This window comes from Somniosus microcephalus, chromosome 11 (genome assembly GCF_052327205.1).
Source record: "Somniosus microcephalus isolate GS21.2 chromosome 11, FLI_Smic_1.0, whole genome shotgun sequence".
In the NCBI taxonomy this organism is placed as follows: Eukaryota; Metazoa; Chordata; class Chondrichthyes; order Squaliformes; family Somniosidae; genus Somniosus; species Somniosus microcephalus.
In genome coordinates this window covers 21,518,933-21,534,834 of record NC_140997.1, presented here as the reverse complement: position 1 = coordinate 21,534,834, position 15,902 = coordinate 21,518,933, and the positions used below count along the sequence as shown (strand labels likewise).

The 15,902-nt window shown below is 42.8% G+C and overlaps 1 protein-coding gene across 2 annotated transcripts in view; it reads left to right on the top strand.

Moving 5' to 3' along the window:
• The window catches only part of LOC147110367 (actin-related protein 2/3 complex subunit 1A-B), a 36,830-nt gene extending 23,196 nt beyond the window's left edge, over positions 1-13,634 (top strand). For both annotated transcript variants that reach the window (XM_086000311.1, XM_086000310.1), the window contains exons 6-10: positions 2,915-3,127; positions 4,929-5,004; positions 5,805-5,998; positions 9,959-10,049; positions 13,224-13,634. In XM_086000311.1, coding sequence (XP_085856437.1) covers positions 2,915-3,127; positions 4,929-5,004; positions 5,805-5,998; positions 9,959-10,049; positions 13,224-13,262 — 613 coding nt within the window. In that variant the 3' untranslated portion in view covers positions 13,263-13,634. The remainder of the gene's footprint in view (positions 1-2,914; positions 3,128-4,928; positions 5,005-5,804; positions 5,999-9,958; positions 10,050-13,223) is intronic.
• The last annotated feature ends 2,268 nt before the right edge of the window (positions 13,635-15,902 follow it).

Below are 15,902 nucleotides of genomic sequence, written 5' to 3'. Positions count from 1 at the left end.
ACAGATATTAATCAGGTGCAGAGACAACAGGGGGGGGGGGCTTACTTTGAGCTTCATTGGAACAATGCAATAGCCCGAGGACAGAGAGATCAGAGTGGGAGTGAAGTGGTGAATTAAAGTGACAGGCGACCGGAAGCTCAGGGTCACCCTTACGGACTGAACGGAGGTGTTCCGCAAAGCGGTCGCCCAATCTGCGTTTGGTCTCCCTTCACCTGGCACCTTCCCGTGCAAACGCAGGAGATGCAACACATGCCCCTTTTACCTCCTCCCTTCCCACTGTCCAGGGCCCCAAACACCCCTTCCAGGTGAAACAGCGATTTACTTGTACTTCTTGCAATTTAATATACTGTATTCGCTGCTCACGATGCGGTCTCCTCTACATTGGGGAGACCAAACGCAGATTGGGCGGCCGCTTTGCGGAACACCTCCGTTCAGTCCGTAAGGGTGACCCTGAGCTTCCGGTCGCCTGTCACTTTAATTCACCGCTTCACTCCCACTCTGATCTCTCTGTCCTCGGGCTATTGCATTGTTCCAATGAAGCTCAGCGTAAGCTCGAGGAACAGCACCTCATCTTTCGATTCGGCACTTTGCAGCCTGCCGGACTCAATATAGAGTTTAACAATTTCAGATAATTATCCCTGCCCCCATTTTTCATGCAGTATGATTTTTGCCATTCCATTTGCAACATTTTATCTTTCCTGCCTCTTACAAAAGTACAGGATGTTCTTTCTATTTTCCCCCCCCCCCCCCCCCTTCTGTCTCTGCACCTGCTTAATATCTGTTACATCTCCAGCTTTTTCCAGTTCTGATGAAGGGTCCCAGACCTGAAACGTTAACTCTGTTTCTCTCTCCACGGATGCTGCCTGGCCTGCTGAGTGTTTCCAGCATTTTCTGTTGTAATTTCAGATTTCCAGCATCCGCAGTATTTTGTAATTATACATCATTTAGTGGTTCATTTAATGGTGGATGATGACCAAATATGGCTGAAAATGGAGCAGTGTCAATTAATTCATTATATAGACTTATTGTCAGCACATCTACAGTCTGGCAGGGAGTGACGAGACTTGTTTGGGACCAACATTCCTCAGTTACCAATATCTTTAGTGACATTGAAATTCTGCGTCAAGCTGAGAGTAGGTACTTTACCCACATTGTGTGAAGGTGAATTGGAGGGCAAGTGGCCTCAGATCATTCTAGTGTTTGCTTACTGGTGGCTGGTTCAAAAATGTGTAGTACTGTGGGACTTAAGAGATGGTAAGGAAAGAATCGTTAACTCAACAGGCAGCATGCTGTAGCAGTCACAGACTTGACATGGCCATTTGGTTCCTCAAAAGCAGGGGTGACCAGGCTTTTGTTGTCTTGGAACACGTGTGTGCCATGGAGCCTAGGAGGCCAAATACAAAGTTTAAATCGGTGTTTGTTAATTTGCATACATCAAGTTGGTGCTAATAACCGATTTTCATGTTCTGACTTGCAATTTATTAAGTTGGTGCTTTTATTAAAAAAAAAGCCCTTCCCAAACCTCCAGTCCCACGAATTCAAACAGGACAAGCCATTGGTTAAGAAATATAAGCACTGATATGACTTGTGTTGCCTGAGCTTCAAGGGTTGGACACCTGCTTGGATCATTGGGTTACAATACAAATACTGAAGTGTATATTTGATTATATTGGGTGAGCAATAAACATACATATATTCAGTGAATAAATATTCTGAGCTGATGCCTCATTCAGTCTGGAGCTGTTATTTTAAACAGTCTGAACCTGGTTCTGGGTAGGCATGTATCAAAAACCCAGAACCGCCCAGAAAGCTGCATTAAATTGGCAGTTGCTGAGAGACCGTAAAGATGACTGGTGTGGGAAATGGAAACCAATCGCATTTAAACAGAGGTACTAGTTTTGTAATTTAAATGGCAAAATTGTAGAATTTTGTGATCTATTACTAAAGTTAGTGCATAATGTCCTAACATAGACACTTTGAGTTGTCACAAGCAAATGAGAGCTGTAAGTTAATATTAAAAATGTTTTTTAATAGTTTTTGTTTTTAATGGGAGATTTTCAGGAAAATTAGAATTGGGGGAAACTTCAAACTATGCAGATGGAAAATCCCTTTATACTTAAATCAACACAGGTGGATTTCTCATGGTGTTGCCCACAGACGGTCAGGGCAAAGCAAATTTTCTTCAGTGATTTAGTGATGGTATTGGTATGGGGATCTGGAGCTTATGAAGCTTGATCTAGTGGTAGAATTGTGCAGCTGCAGGTGTGACTGTTACAGCTCTAACATGGGGAAAATCCTATTGAGAAGCCACATGGAGTTGTGACAAAATGGTGATGCCCAAATAAGCAGTGCACAACATATTATAACAAAATTACTATATTATCAGTTATAGAAGTTAGACCCTTGATGCTTCATCCCTTCTAGCCTTAAGAGGAGTATTACCTTTAGAGGTTAAATAGTAGTGGTAAAAAAAACGTTTAAAAGAAAGTGCTTGGAATTAAACTTGGGGTTTCTCATCCCCTACTCCCTCTATTATTCAGGCATTTTGCTTTCAGTTGCCCCTATGTGGGTTCTGAGGCCTTTTCAGTGGAAGAATTTTTAGCAGGTAAAGCTAGCAATAAAAAAAACTACTAAAATCAAAAACCCTTACACAAGCACCATGAAGACATCCACTTCACTTCCGTCTCAATTCTGCCTGTTGACCGAATAGCAGAAAGGCTAAGTTGTATAACCGTAAGATGCTCGCATAGTACAGTATTAGCACATTACCTCACCAGCACTTCTGTCTTGCACCAAATACTTTGTAATGCATCAATAGCTTTGAGGTGCCATGTTACCTTTATTTAACCAGGCAGAATGTCATTAACCCTGCCTCAGCACAAGCTTCTGACAGTTCAATTTCTATTTTCTTTAGAGTATTTTCTGCTTACATCAAAGAAGTAGACACAAAGCCTTCTGCCACACCCTGGGGTTCCAAAATGCCTTTCGGACAGGTGATGGCAGAGTTTGGGGGTGCCGGCAGTGGTGGTTGGGTCCACAGTGTTTCTTTCTCTGCCACAGGAAACCGCCTGGCATGGGTCAGCCACGACAGCACTGTATCTGTTGTTGACGCTGGTAAAAATATGACGTAAGTACTGTTCCTTCTCTCATTTTCAGGTGAAAGGAGGATCATGCTAGCCTCCAAAAAAATGTAATTTAAAAAATATATTAAAGGAAATCCTATGGAAAGGTTTTTAAAAATGTTTTTGAATCTAAGCATATTTGTGAATCAGAGCTTTTCTGATGCTTTTTATTTCAAACTTGCATAGCAATTTTGCAATATATTGATGCTTGGGAATATCTTCTGCAGTCATTGTATCATGAAATATAGATCTTTGGCATCCTTGGTAGTGACACTTCATTTATTGCCACTGAATGCTCCATTTACACCGGTAAATTGTGATTTAGGTTAAGTGTGTTAATTGAGGCTGTAGTATTCACATGCATTCAAATTTGGTGATTTACATTAGTCCATCACAAATCTGTTAAGCAGATATGAAGAGACCATTTGTGTTTGTACAAAGTAAATTCACTTCAGTTGCACCATTCACTTTAAATGCAAACAAATGTAAAGTGTTTGGATTTGTTTTGAATTTACACGACGCTTCACCTGTAATGCATGTTCACACCACATGGTGTCAGTGTGAAACCATGTAACCCTGCACATCCGTAAAGTGGGAGCAAAGTGTAGGGGGGGGGGATAATTTTGTTCAAAGCACTCCCTGTTTTTATAGGAAGAACATTATACTGTTGCCAGACATTAATTTTTTTAAGCAATTTTATCTTTGTCATGTAGACTCGTGAGTAGGCTCTTCCTCCCTACAAGGCTGCTCCTATGATGTCGGACTTACCCATAAGTCCAAGAGTTGTTCCATTGCAAACAGCAGTGAGTGCAACTTCAGGCCAGACTGAGGGATGCTTCAGAAAATCTTCCTGCAGGCTAGAAAATTGGCATCCCCAGTCTTTTAGTATTTATTCCAGGGGCTGTAAGGCTACTGTGAAGTCTAATTTCCCCTACTGTTTGCAATGGAGCCACTCTGAAACACTCCCAGTAATTGACATCACTCGAGCGGTTGGACGCGGAGTGAGATCCTACTCTAGGGTCTCCGTGGTACAATGGTGGCGATAAAATTAACTTTGTTTTTAAATCAAAGTATTTGACAGGAGAATAACTTTCTTCAATACAAGCAAGGAGTACTTTGAATAAAATATACTCTTCCTACACCTTCGCTATGGTAGTGCTTGTTATGAACACCAAAAGGAATGACATTGGCAGTTTCTCAGTACGTGGCTGGTAGTCTAGTTTAGTTCAACGCCGAGATGTAAGAAATGGCAATTTGACTAGTGAACAGGTCTTTTATTCTATCTGCCCAGGGTAGTACAGCTATATAGACTAGAAAGTGCTTGGTCTGTGCTGGGTTAGCTAATCGCCACTGAGGCAGTGGTTGGGGTCTTTTTACAATTGTCTTGACTAGAGGGGGGGTGGAAATCAGCTGGGACTTCTGCTCCTGATCACTCTCCGGTGATCTCTACTGGAAGCTATGCATGTGTGAATGTCTGGTAAAAATCAGAATGGAGTTCCTGTGATGCCTTCCACAGTTGAACAGTCTACTCGTACTTGCTGTCTAGCTGCACTCGTGAAGAATAATCACTTGGCTAAGGTGTCAGAGGGCTGCTGGTGCCCACGGATTGCAATAAGGGCCTGCACCTTATGGGAGAAATGGGAAGAAAATTGGGCTAACAATGACGACTGAATAGGTCTGTGGTCATTTCTACCCTTCTAGCTGTAGGAGTTCTACCTTTTTTAAAAGGGAAATAGGTGATTAAATAGTGGCTAACGATGTTTAAAAGATAAGTGGTTAGAATTAAAGTGTCATCTTTCTTTCTAGGGTTTCTCAAACGAAGACCGAATTTCTCCCTCTGTTGAGTGTGATTTTTGTCTCTGAGAATAGCATAGTGGCAGCAGTGAGTACAACTTGGTTTCATGTTACAAAAGTCTATTAGATCGACTCAAGCTTCTGTATTGTATAGTCCACACTTGCTTGAATATATTATTTACCACTATGCGGCAGAATGTCGCTCACTGGATCCTCACTCCTACTTTGATATTCCAAAACCAATCTGACACGGGTAAATCAAAGAAAAATTGGATCTCTTGGGATATGCAACTCGTCACTGGGCTGGACTAGAGAGGAGGAGGGGGGGGGGGGTGGAAGGGTGGGGCAGTGGGGGGGGAGAGTCAGCCTTGTGTGCTGTTCAATGGCCTCTGCTAGGAAACGCGTATATCAGATGGGACCGGTTTGGGCTTGGCTGTGATGCCACCCACGAACAATTAGTCTGCTGACAGTTGGTGTCTAGGCTTCCACATTGACTAGTGGCAACTAGAGGGCTGCAGGCACCTGTGGTACCATACCCCAGTAGGGGTGAAAGCCTTCAGGACTGAAGGTGAAGGAAACTGGGGGAGGGGAGAAGGATGAATTGCTCTGATCCCACTAGAAGTATTGCTTCCTAATGCTCTGTTTAAAAGAACTGTGTTAAAACCTGATTGTTACATTAGTGTTTAAGTGTGTAATAGGTTGGTAATGCTATTTCTTAATATTCCAGAAAATAAATAAATACTTGCTGAACATTGATTGGAAGTAGATTTGTATGAAAGTACAGAGGATCTGGTTTTGGATACTAAAATTGTGCACGCTTATCAATATCTATCCGTGAATAAGCATTAAATTGGATAGTCCATTCTACAGCTTTCTCTGTATCTGCAGGGCCATGACTGCTGTCCGATGCTGTTCATGTACGATGATCGTGGTTCTTTGACCTACATATCCAAGCTAGACATTCCAAAGCAGAGCATTCAGCGCAACATGTCTGCCATGCAGCGCTTCCACAATCTGGATAGAAGGGCAACCACGGAGGATCGAAATACCACACTTGAGACCCTCCACCAGAACAGCATCACGTAAGTGTAAGACAGTTGAGGCCAGCAGGTTTTCAGCCACACTAGCTCGGGCCCTGTTGCTGTATGATGTTTGATTAGGTTTGTGTGTTGATATCCCTTGTCAAGATTCATCTAATTGGCGTGTTCAGGTGTTTTATGGATTAAGAATGCTTGATCTCCACACTGACCGTTGATGAGTTCCTATCCTCAGCTGCTTGTCAGTCAGATCACCCCACTTCAGTCCTGTTGAGTTTCACCTGTTCCCAGTACCGCTTCAGCTCACGAGCCCGTGAGAGGGCAGCAAGCAAAATACATTATCGTTCTCGTTCATCTACAAGTCGAGCTGGTACCTGACAATCATGAGCATTGTTGGTATCGATGTTCCCTTTAAGCTGCGTGGCTGTGCTGCTGCCTGGAGGTCCCGCACAGCCCGGGACCAGCTTTTCAAATCGGCGATTTCGCACATGTGAAATTTTGACTGGACCACGCAGCCCATTTAAAGGGACCGCAAACCCCCCCCCCCCCCACAAAATTAGGGGGAACATTGATTGGCATTGCTCGTTTTAAAATGTTACTTAAACCCCTTTTTATCTGTCAGCTGCTGGAGGTGATGTGTTTTGAGGGGAAGACAAATGGGGAAATGACTGAAACTTGGGGTCAGGTAATGTTACAAAAAAATTATTTGGTAACTTGTTTTAAGAGCATCAAAGCTGGTAATTATTTCATGCTTAAACCTTTGAATTGTGGATTTATCTGGTATCTTGACTCCTCCATCCTTGCAAATTACCGCCCCATCTCCAACCTCCCTTTCCTCTCAAGTCCTTCAACGTGGTGTCGCCTCCCAAATCCGTGCCCGTCTTTCCCGGAACTCCATGTTTGAATCCCTCCAATCAGGTTTCTGCCCCTGCCACAGTACCGAAACGGCTCTCATCAAAGGTGACAAAGTTAAACTATCCCTCCTCGTCCTTCTTGACTTGTCTGCAGCATTTGACATGGTTGACCACTCCATCCTTCTCCAACGCCTCTCCACCGTCACCCAGCTGGGTGGGACTGCTCTCACCTGGTTCCATTCTTATCTGTCTAATCATAGCCAGAGAATCACCTGCAATGGCTTCTCTTCCCGCTCCCGGATCGTAACCTCTGGTGTGTCCCCCAAGGATTTATCCTTGGCCCCCTCATATTTCTCATCTATACACTGCCCCTTGGCACCATCATCCGAAAACACAGCGTCAGTTTCCACATGTACGCTGACGACACCCAGCTCTACCTCACTACACTTCTCTCGACCCCTCCACAGTCTCTAAATTGTCAGATGGCTTGTCTGACATACAGTTCTGGATGAGCAGAAATTTTCTCCAATTAAATATTGGGAAGACCGAAGCCATTGTTTTCGGACCCGCCACAAACTCCGTTCCCTAGCCACTGACTCCATCCCTCTCCCTAACATCTGTCTGAGGCTGAACCACACTGTTCGCAACATTGGTGTCAAATTTGACCCTGAAATGAGCTTCCAACCACACATCCATGACATAACTAAGACCACCTATTTCCACCTCCGTAACATTGCCCGTCTCCACTTCAGCTCATCTGCTACTGAAACCCTCATCCATGCCTTTGTTACCTCTAGACTTTACTATTCCAACGCACTCCTGGCTGGCCTCCCACATTCTACATTACATAAACTTGAGATCATCCAAAACTCTGCTGCCCGTATCCTAACTCGCACCAAGTCCCGTTCACCCATCACCCCTGTGCTTGCTGACCTACATTGGCTCCTGGTTAAGCAACACCTCGATTTCAAAATTCTCATCCTTGATTTCAAATCTCTCCATGACCTCACCCCTCCCTATCTCTGTAATCTTCTCCAGCCCCACAACGCCCCCCCCCCCCCCCGAGATATCTGCGCTCCTCTAATTCTGCCCTCTTGAGCATCCCTGATTATAATTGCTCAACCATTGGTGGCCGTGCCTTCTGTTGCCTAGGCCCTAAGCTCTGGAATTCCCTGCCTAAATCTCTCCGCCCCTCTACCTCCCTTTTCTCCTTTAATACGCTCCTTTAAAACCTACCTCTTTGACCAAGCTTTTGGTCACCTGCCCTAACTTCTCCTTATGTGGCTCGGTGTCATTTTTTGTCGTATAATACTCCTGTGAAGTGTCTTGGGACGTTTTACTGCCTTAAAGGTGCTATATAAGTACAAGTTGTTGTATCTTTCAAACTATGATTGTCAATACTGTAAATGTAGAACCATATAAACGTATGTGTTCATGGTTTCAAACCTATTAGAATTTTTAGCATTTAAAAAAAAAATACTGAAGTGGAGAACCCGTGAAAATTTGCAAGATTAACGTCTTTGGTAAGGGATAACCAGATCCAAGCCACAGGAAGGTTGTGTACTCAGCTTGTATGGTTTTCCACCTCCGTCTATTCCAGGATAAGTTTAGTGTTGCGACCAATACTCTGGAACACACCCAACATTATAAATGGGGTGTATTCCAAAATGCCAGCAGGCAAGGCAAACAATCCTTTGTACTCGAAGCAATTCTGTACAGTATAAAGACGGCATTCAAACTCGTAACCTACTCTTTAGAATTAGCTAATGACACTTCAGATTTTGTAATCAAATCATATTTTTCCATGAGGAACTGGGTGGGAGTGGGTCCGTGGAGACCGAACTGGAAAGGCAGGAATGTGCTGGATGAAGCTGCAGTCCTTTCCTATTAAAGAATGAATGTTTTTCTAACTGCAATTAGATTATGGGTTTTGTTGCTCTTGGAATTTTAACTTGTTTAAATGGAAGTATTTACAGATTTATGCAAGCTATATTAGCCCATTTATCAACCACTAGAATATATCTAATCTAATAGTACATGCATCTAATGTATGTGCTTGTTTCTTTGAAATATGTGGAGTGTTTGATGCAAGCAATGCCTTCCAGAAGCAATCAATTGGGAGCTCTGGATCCTCGAGGCTGGCACCAGCCCCAGAGCTCCGCATCGGTCTAATATTACGCTCTACTAGAAAAAAGACTTGCATTTATATACAGGAAACTTTGTGCTATCCGGCACCCATGGGACCGAGCTATTGCTGTTTTTTTAAAAGCTCCGGATAGACCAGCGTCAATGTTATCAGATAGGAGCTTTTCATCGCAGTATCTGATCACAAACACACTTGCTCAGCAACAGCTTGTAAACACTCGGCCCGTGGCTTGGAAGCGTCTCTGAAGCTGTTGCTAAGTGACAAAAACGCTTTCCAGAGCCTGCCTGTGAAAAGCAGAAAAAAAACCTAACCAAAACGGCTGCTGATTTCTGCCGTTAAATCAAAGTTGCCGGACATTCAACTTCCGGATAGCACAAAGTTTCCTGTAGCGCCCTTCATGACCACTGGACATCCCAAAATGCTTTACAGCCAATGAAGTACTGCTGAATTTGTTTTGGTTTTGGACTTTAACTTTGACTGTGACTTGAAGGGTTTTAGAGGGATGGATTTACTCCCTCTATTGTCGAGCATGCTGGTCCAGGACCCTGGAAATGCACTGCTGTAGAACCTGACTGTTAATGCCACTTAGAATTCAATTGCAGACATTGACTACAATATAAAACAATCTGGTGTTTAAGCCAGTTTGTTAAATGATATAGGGATTCTTTCTGATGAACTGGACCCCTTCTGATAGGGCCAATGGAATTTTCAGCCCCTGATAGTAAGTGTTCTGTGTTGAATAGTCCACAGTAGCTTTTCCAACTATATAATATGCTGATTAGGGTTAGATGAAGTAAGGTGGGCGGAGCCGCTACTCGTGTAGATCATTGACGCCGGCATAGGCCAGTTGGGCCAAATGGCCTGTTTCTGTGCTGTAAACTCAATGTAATATCAAACCCCTCATATCTGAAGTTAAAAACAAGCTGGATTTTGCAAACAGCTGTTAACAAATGGACTGAAAAAATAATTTACTTTTTAAAAAATATTCTGTTTTTCTCTCCCCAGCCAAGTCTCTGTATATGAAGGCGATACAAGAGATTGTCGGAAGTTTTGCACTACTGGTATTGACGGCGCAATGACAATTTGGGATTTGAAGGTGAAGTCACATTTATTTTAGGGAGCTTTTTGACAGGTTCCAACTACACAAGGAAACTTTATAAAGGTTTATAATTAAGACTTTTAGCTTATTGTGTGCAATGTATTAAACTCTATGCAGATGGAGTTGGTATTAAAGCCATTAACCAATCCAAATGCTCTGCTTATCAGTTTCTTAAGAATTAAAAGGAACTTTAAGTACTTAGACTGATTTGAGAAATGTTGGATATTAGCTGTAAGATTGTTCATGTTTACATCCTTGCCATGTTAAGCATCCGGCCTTTATGTAGGTTACATTGTTGTTACTTCAATTAAGTCTCTGTTCATCTCTCGCATCCAAAGTCCTAAAACAGCTGTTCTAATTCTGATTTTATAATCTGCAATCAAAATTTACAAATTAAAAGATAGAAAAGAACTACTTAGCAATTCAGAAAGGATATTCAGTGCTCAAAGGGGGACAGCTGAGAGTAGAATGGTGCAAATAATGGTTTTGAAGCAAGAACAGGAAAAAAAAACCTTGCATTTATGTAGCACCTTTTACATCCTCAGAACATCCCAAAACACTTCAGACAATTCATTCCTTTTGAGTGCTGTCATTGTTATTTTGTATGTGGAAATCGATTTGCACACAGAGAGGTACCACAAACCGTAATCCTAGAATGGTTACAGCACAGAAGGAGGCTATTCAGCCCGTCGAGCCCGTGCCGGCTCTCTGCAAGAGCACCTCAGCTAGTCCCACTCCCCTGCCCTTTACCCGTAGCCCTGCAATTTTTTTTCCTTCAGGTACTTATCCAATTCCCTTTTGAATGCCATGATTGAATCTGCCTCCACCGCCCTTTCAGGCAGTGCATTCCAGATCATAACCGGAACAACCAGTTAATCTGTTTTAGTAACATTGGTTGAGGAATGAATGTTGACCAGGAGACATCGCCCCCCCCCCCCCCCCCCCCCCTTCACCACCTGCTGATCTTTAACAAAAAAAAGTGCTGTGGAATCTTTTATGTCTCAACCAAAACATGGCCCCTCTGCGGTGCAGCATTGCTCCCTCAGGACTGTAATGAAGTCAGTTTGGTTTATGTGCGCAAGTCTTGGAGTGGGATTTGACCACCTAACTCTGGTGCGAATGCTACATTTAAAAGTACTATAAAATGCACAGATTGGTCAGCATCTAAATCCACAAGCAACTTCTGAAAGAGCAAGAGAGAATGTTTTAAGTGGGACCCTTCACAGGACTGATTTTTTGTGTTCTCTACACTGGTTAACTTGCTATTTTTGGGGCTGGGTGGACAAAAGCAATGAGCTCCCAACACAGGGAGAGCGTATTAGAGGGTGTCATAGAATCATAGAAAGTTACAGCACGGAAGGAGGCCATTTTGGCCCATCGTGTCCGCGCCGGCCAACAAAGAGCTATCCAGCCTAATCCCACTTCCCAGCTCTTGGTCCGTAGCCCTGCAGGTTAGAGCATCCCAAGTGCACATCCAAGTACTGTTTAAATGTGGTTAGGGTTCCTGCCTCTACCACCCTTTCAGGCAGTGAGTTCCAGACCCCCCACAACCCTGAGTGAAGAAATTTCCCCTCAAATCCCCTCTAAACTTTCCCTCAATTACTTTAAATCTGTGCTCCCTGGTTTTTGACCCCTCTGCTAAGGGAAATAGGTCCTTTCTATCCACTTTATGCCCCTCATAATTTTATACACCTCAATAAGGTTTCCCCTCAGCCTCCTCTGTTCCAAGGAAAACGAACCCAGCCTATCCAGTCTTTCCTCATAGCCATGATTCTCTACTCCCGGCAACATCCTTGTAAATCTCCTCTGCACCCTCTCTCGTGCAATCACATCTTTCCTGTAATGTGACCAGAACTGCACGCAGTATTCTAGCTGAGGCCTAACTAGTGTTTTATACAGTTGAAGCATAACCCCCCTGCTCTTGTATTCTATGCCACGGCTAATAAAGGCAAGCATTCCGTATGCCTTCTTAACCACCTTATCTACGTGGCCTGCTACCTTCAGGGATCTGTGGACATGTACTCCAAGGTCCCTTTGTTCCTTTACACTACTCAGTGTCCTACCATTTAATGTGTATTCCCTTTCCTTGTTAGCCTTCCCCAAATGCATTACCTCACACTTCTCCGGATTGAATTCCATTTGCCACTGTTCTGCCCACCAGACCAATTTATTGATATCTTCCTGCAGTCTACAGCTTCCTTCTTCAGTATCAACCACACAACCGATTTTAGTATCATCTGCAAACTTCTTAATCATACCCCCTATATTCAAGTCAAGATCGTTGATATATACCACAAAAAGCAAGGGACCTAGTACCGAGCCCTGCGGAACCCCACTGGAAACAGCCTTCCAGTCACACAAACACCCAAAAACTATTACCCTCTGCTTCCTGCCTCTGAGCCAGTTTTGCATTCAACTTGACACTTTGCCTTGGCTCCCATGGGCTTTTAACTTCGTGACCAGTCTGCCATGTGGAACCTTATCAAAAGCCTTGCTAAAGTCCATAAACACTACATCACATGTACTACCCTCCTTGTTACCTCCTCAAAAAATTCAGTCAAGTTTGTCCGACACGACCTTCCCTTAACAAATCCATGCTGACTATCCTTGATTAATCCGTGTCTTTCTAAATGAAAATTTATCCTGTCCTTCAGAATTCTTTCCAATAATTTTCCCACCACCGAGGTTAGGCTGACTGGCCTGTAATTACTCGGTCTATCCTTTTCTCCCTTTTTAAACAAGTCACTGGACTTGGTGGAGCAAATCACCTAATGATCCCCTAGCCAGACTGTAAGCAATGCAACTCGATAAACAGAAAAATACAATTGATAAGAGACTGTAACAGGGAGGGACTCATTTAGGTTTTAAAGTGTCAATTCAGAAATCTAGTAACATCTAATCAGCAAAAATCTCAGGTTGCATATATTATCATTAAGCTTTTGCTTTACATTTCATTGCTTCAACAGTTACATTTCTGACATGCACGCTGTATTGTTTACTCACTTCTTTCCCCCCCACCACCACAATTAGGATTCCCTCAGCACAGGGTGTGAAACATAGTCTGCAAAATTTGTGCTAAGTTTTCTTTCCACCATTTTCATCCAGTTTGCCGGAACTTTATTCTTGACCACTGCCACCAAGCACTTATTTAGAACTTCTGTGTGTTTTCAGATTCTGGAATCCTCGCTCCAAGGCATGCGCATCATGTGAACAGGAATCCCTGCAATCTAGCACGACAAAACGCCATGAGAAAAGAAGCGCCCCGGCCCCCACTAGCCGCAGCTGACCAGAGGCTGGCGAGCAAATCCTCAAAAGAAAAACAAGGAAAGGCACTGAAAAGTACTGAAATCAACGCTCCACTGCTTTATCATTCTGGGAATTTTTTTTTTGTTTTGTTTTTAAAGGAATTGGTTTGAAGTGGGTTCTCTTTTTTTTTTTTCCTTTTTTTCTTAGCTAAAGCTGCCTTCAAAGCAGTTTCTGCAGCACTCTGAGGGACATGCCCTAAAGAGGGTAATAATGTACACTAATTTAAGGGGACTTTTATGTAGTGTGTCTGCTAGAAAATAAACACTACAAAACTTGGCTGTTAATGTGCCTCTTTATTGTCCATTTTAGATTTTGCAAATGCATAAGTTGTAGAAAAAGCAATCTAAGTAAGCGTTGTGCTTGTTTCCAGCTGATGTACAGATGCATGTTAAAGGAGATGAGTACTGTAGGGGCAGAGTGCAATGTATTTCAATGCAAGATATTTCTCTCTCCGCCCACCTTTTTGTTTTTAACAGTCTCTTATGACCAACTAGTTGCTATCCTCCTTGGGGTACAGCTTCTCAAACATGACATGCCTGGTGATGAATGATGGGAACTGAGTCAATCTCCTGTGACAGATTTGCTAATCCAATATCTAAGACAGGCAGGTCTGCAGTACTCCAAGGCACAGTAGGTGATTGGTCTATCAGTCTGGCTTATTAATGGGACCTCGGGGTAGACCTGTCGCTGGGAGTTGGTCTTCTTCCACTATGCTTCATATACTCTCAAGCTAGCGCCCTAATGGGTAGCACAATGCTGACTTAAAAAAAACAGCAGAAAGCTTTCCAGTGCTCCATGTTGGTAAGCTGCTTGGTATTAAATGGTTAACAAGCTTGGGATACCCTAAGCCTGTTGCCAACCTGTGCCTAAGCTTTACTGAACTTGCACAAATGAGGTGTCTCTCTACAGGGCAAGAGTGTGCATTCCATTATCAGGCAAACAGAAATGATACCCGTGTGGATCTTTCAGTAGCTGGGTTTGGAGACTCGACGTATGGTGATGGGTTTCCACTCTTGTCAGACATGGGGCTAGCCAAAGCAAAGTAAAACCTATTTGGAGAATTCATTAACAGTAGCACTGTGGTATATTTCCAAAGAGATTCAGTATTTTAGATCAGGCCAAATTGCATTGGAGTTACCTACATTAATTCAATTTTCCCTGCTGTTTCCCCTGCCCTTGAATAGCGAAACTGTGGATCAAAATGTTTTTCTGTTTCTAGATGCTGATGGGGAGCATTCATTCCCCAGCCCATTACCAGTTTATTGAAAGTTCCCTCGCTAGGACTCATCCCCTTTAAATACTTGAAGCAGATTTGATGAGCCTCATTCAAAATGACTAAGTGTTACATCTTTGTAACACCATGCAAATCGAATGAATGGACATGCTTTGGTACATTGAAGTGCATGTTTGAGGTGATAACTTGTGACTGCTGTGGTCCATAAATCCAGTGGTTGTATTTAACCTTTTATAAAGTTGTAGCTTCACACCTCAAGATTAGTTCTTGTCCAAGACACCCATATAATGATAACCATTTGAATCGCTTGACTGATGAGCATGGCTGTCGTTCTCCCCTCCTGATGTGCCTCTCAAGTATTCCACTCTTTTTGGCCATGTGTTGTGTTCTCTTTTGTAATGAGAGAGCTTCAGGAAATGGTATGAATGGTATAGAGCTCTGTGGCTAGATTGCATCAGTGTCTGGGTGTGATTGGAGACTGATATAAACTGTGCCTCTCTGCAGCATTCTCTAAGCATATTTTGCAAGCTATATAACTCTTCTATCTGGCCTGTGTAGGCTTTTTTTTCAGCAGCAGTCACCAGAGAGCAGTGGCTTTGCTGTCCATCCTATTGGATAAGTGAACCCCAAAACAATCTAGTTTTCAAAACGCAATTTGCATTCTGTACTACTGGTGAATGATGGTTAAATATTCTTACACTGGTAAGAATGAGATCACTTTTTAAATGATTGTGTCCCTCCCAAAACTGTTCACTCTGTAAGGATATGTAGCCTGTGCACTTGGAGATTCATTGGGGAACTACAATATAGAATTCAGTCAGAAACCTCCGAGAACTGACACATTGAGATCTAAAGTAAATTGTGAAAGTCTTAATGAATGGTCAATGTTCACGGCTCCTCATCAAATAGTTGCGATTAATGAATATGACACAGGCAAAAGTGCTTAATACCCAAATTAAGAGTCCTCTTTCCAGAAATGTATACCTACGACTTTAAAAATCATATTTGACCCTTTGTTGGAGTAGGACAAGGGGACACACACACTCGTAAAAGGTAACTTTAGGATGGATATCAGGAGTTATTCATAGAGAATAATCAACACTTGGAATGGACTTTAAAGCAGAGTGATGGAGGTGAAAACCCTGAAATCCTATAAGAAACAGTTAGATACAGTAAGATGGGCAGTGTTGGATTGTTATGGATGGATGAATTAAGATGGGTCGAATGGACTTCCTCATCCTCAAGTATCTTGTGAATTTGGGCATGAAGAATTACTTTTCACTGACACTTGTGGCCCAAAAGAAAACATA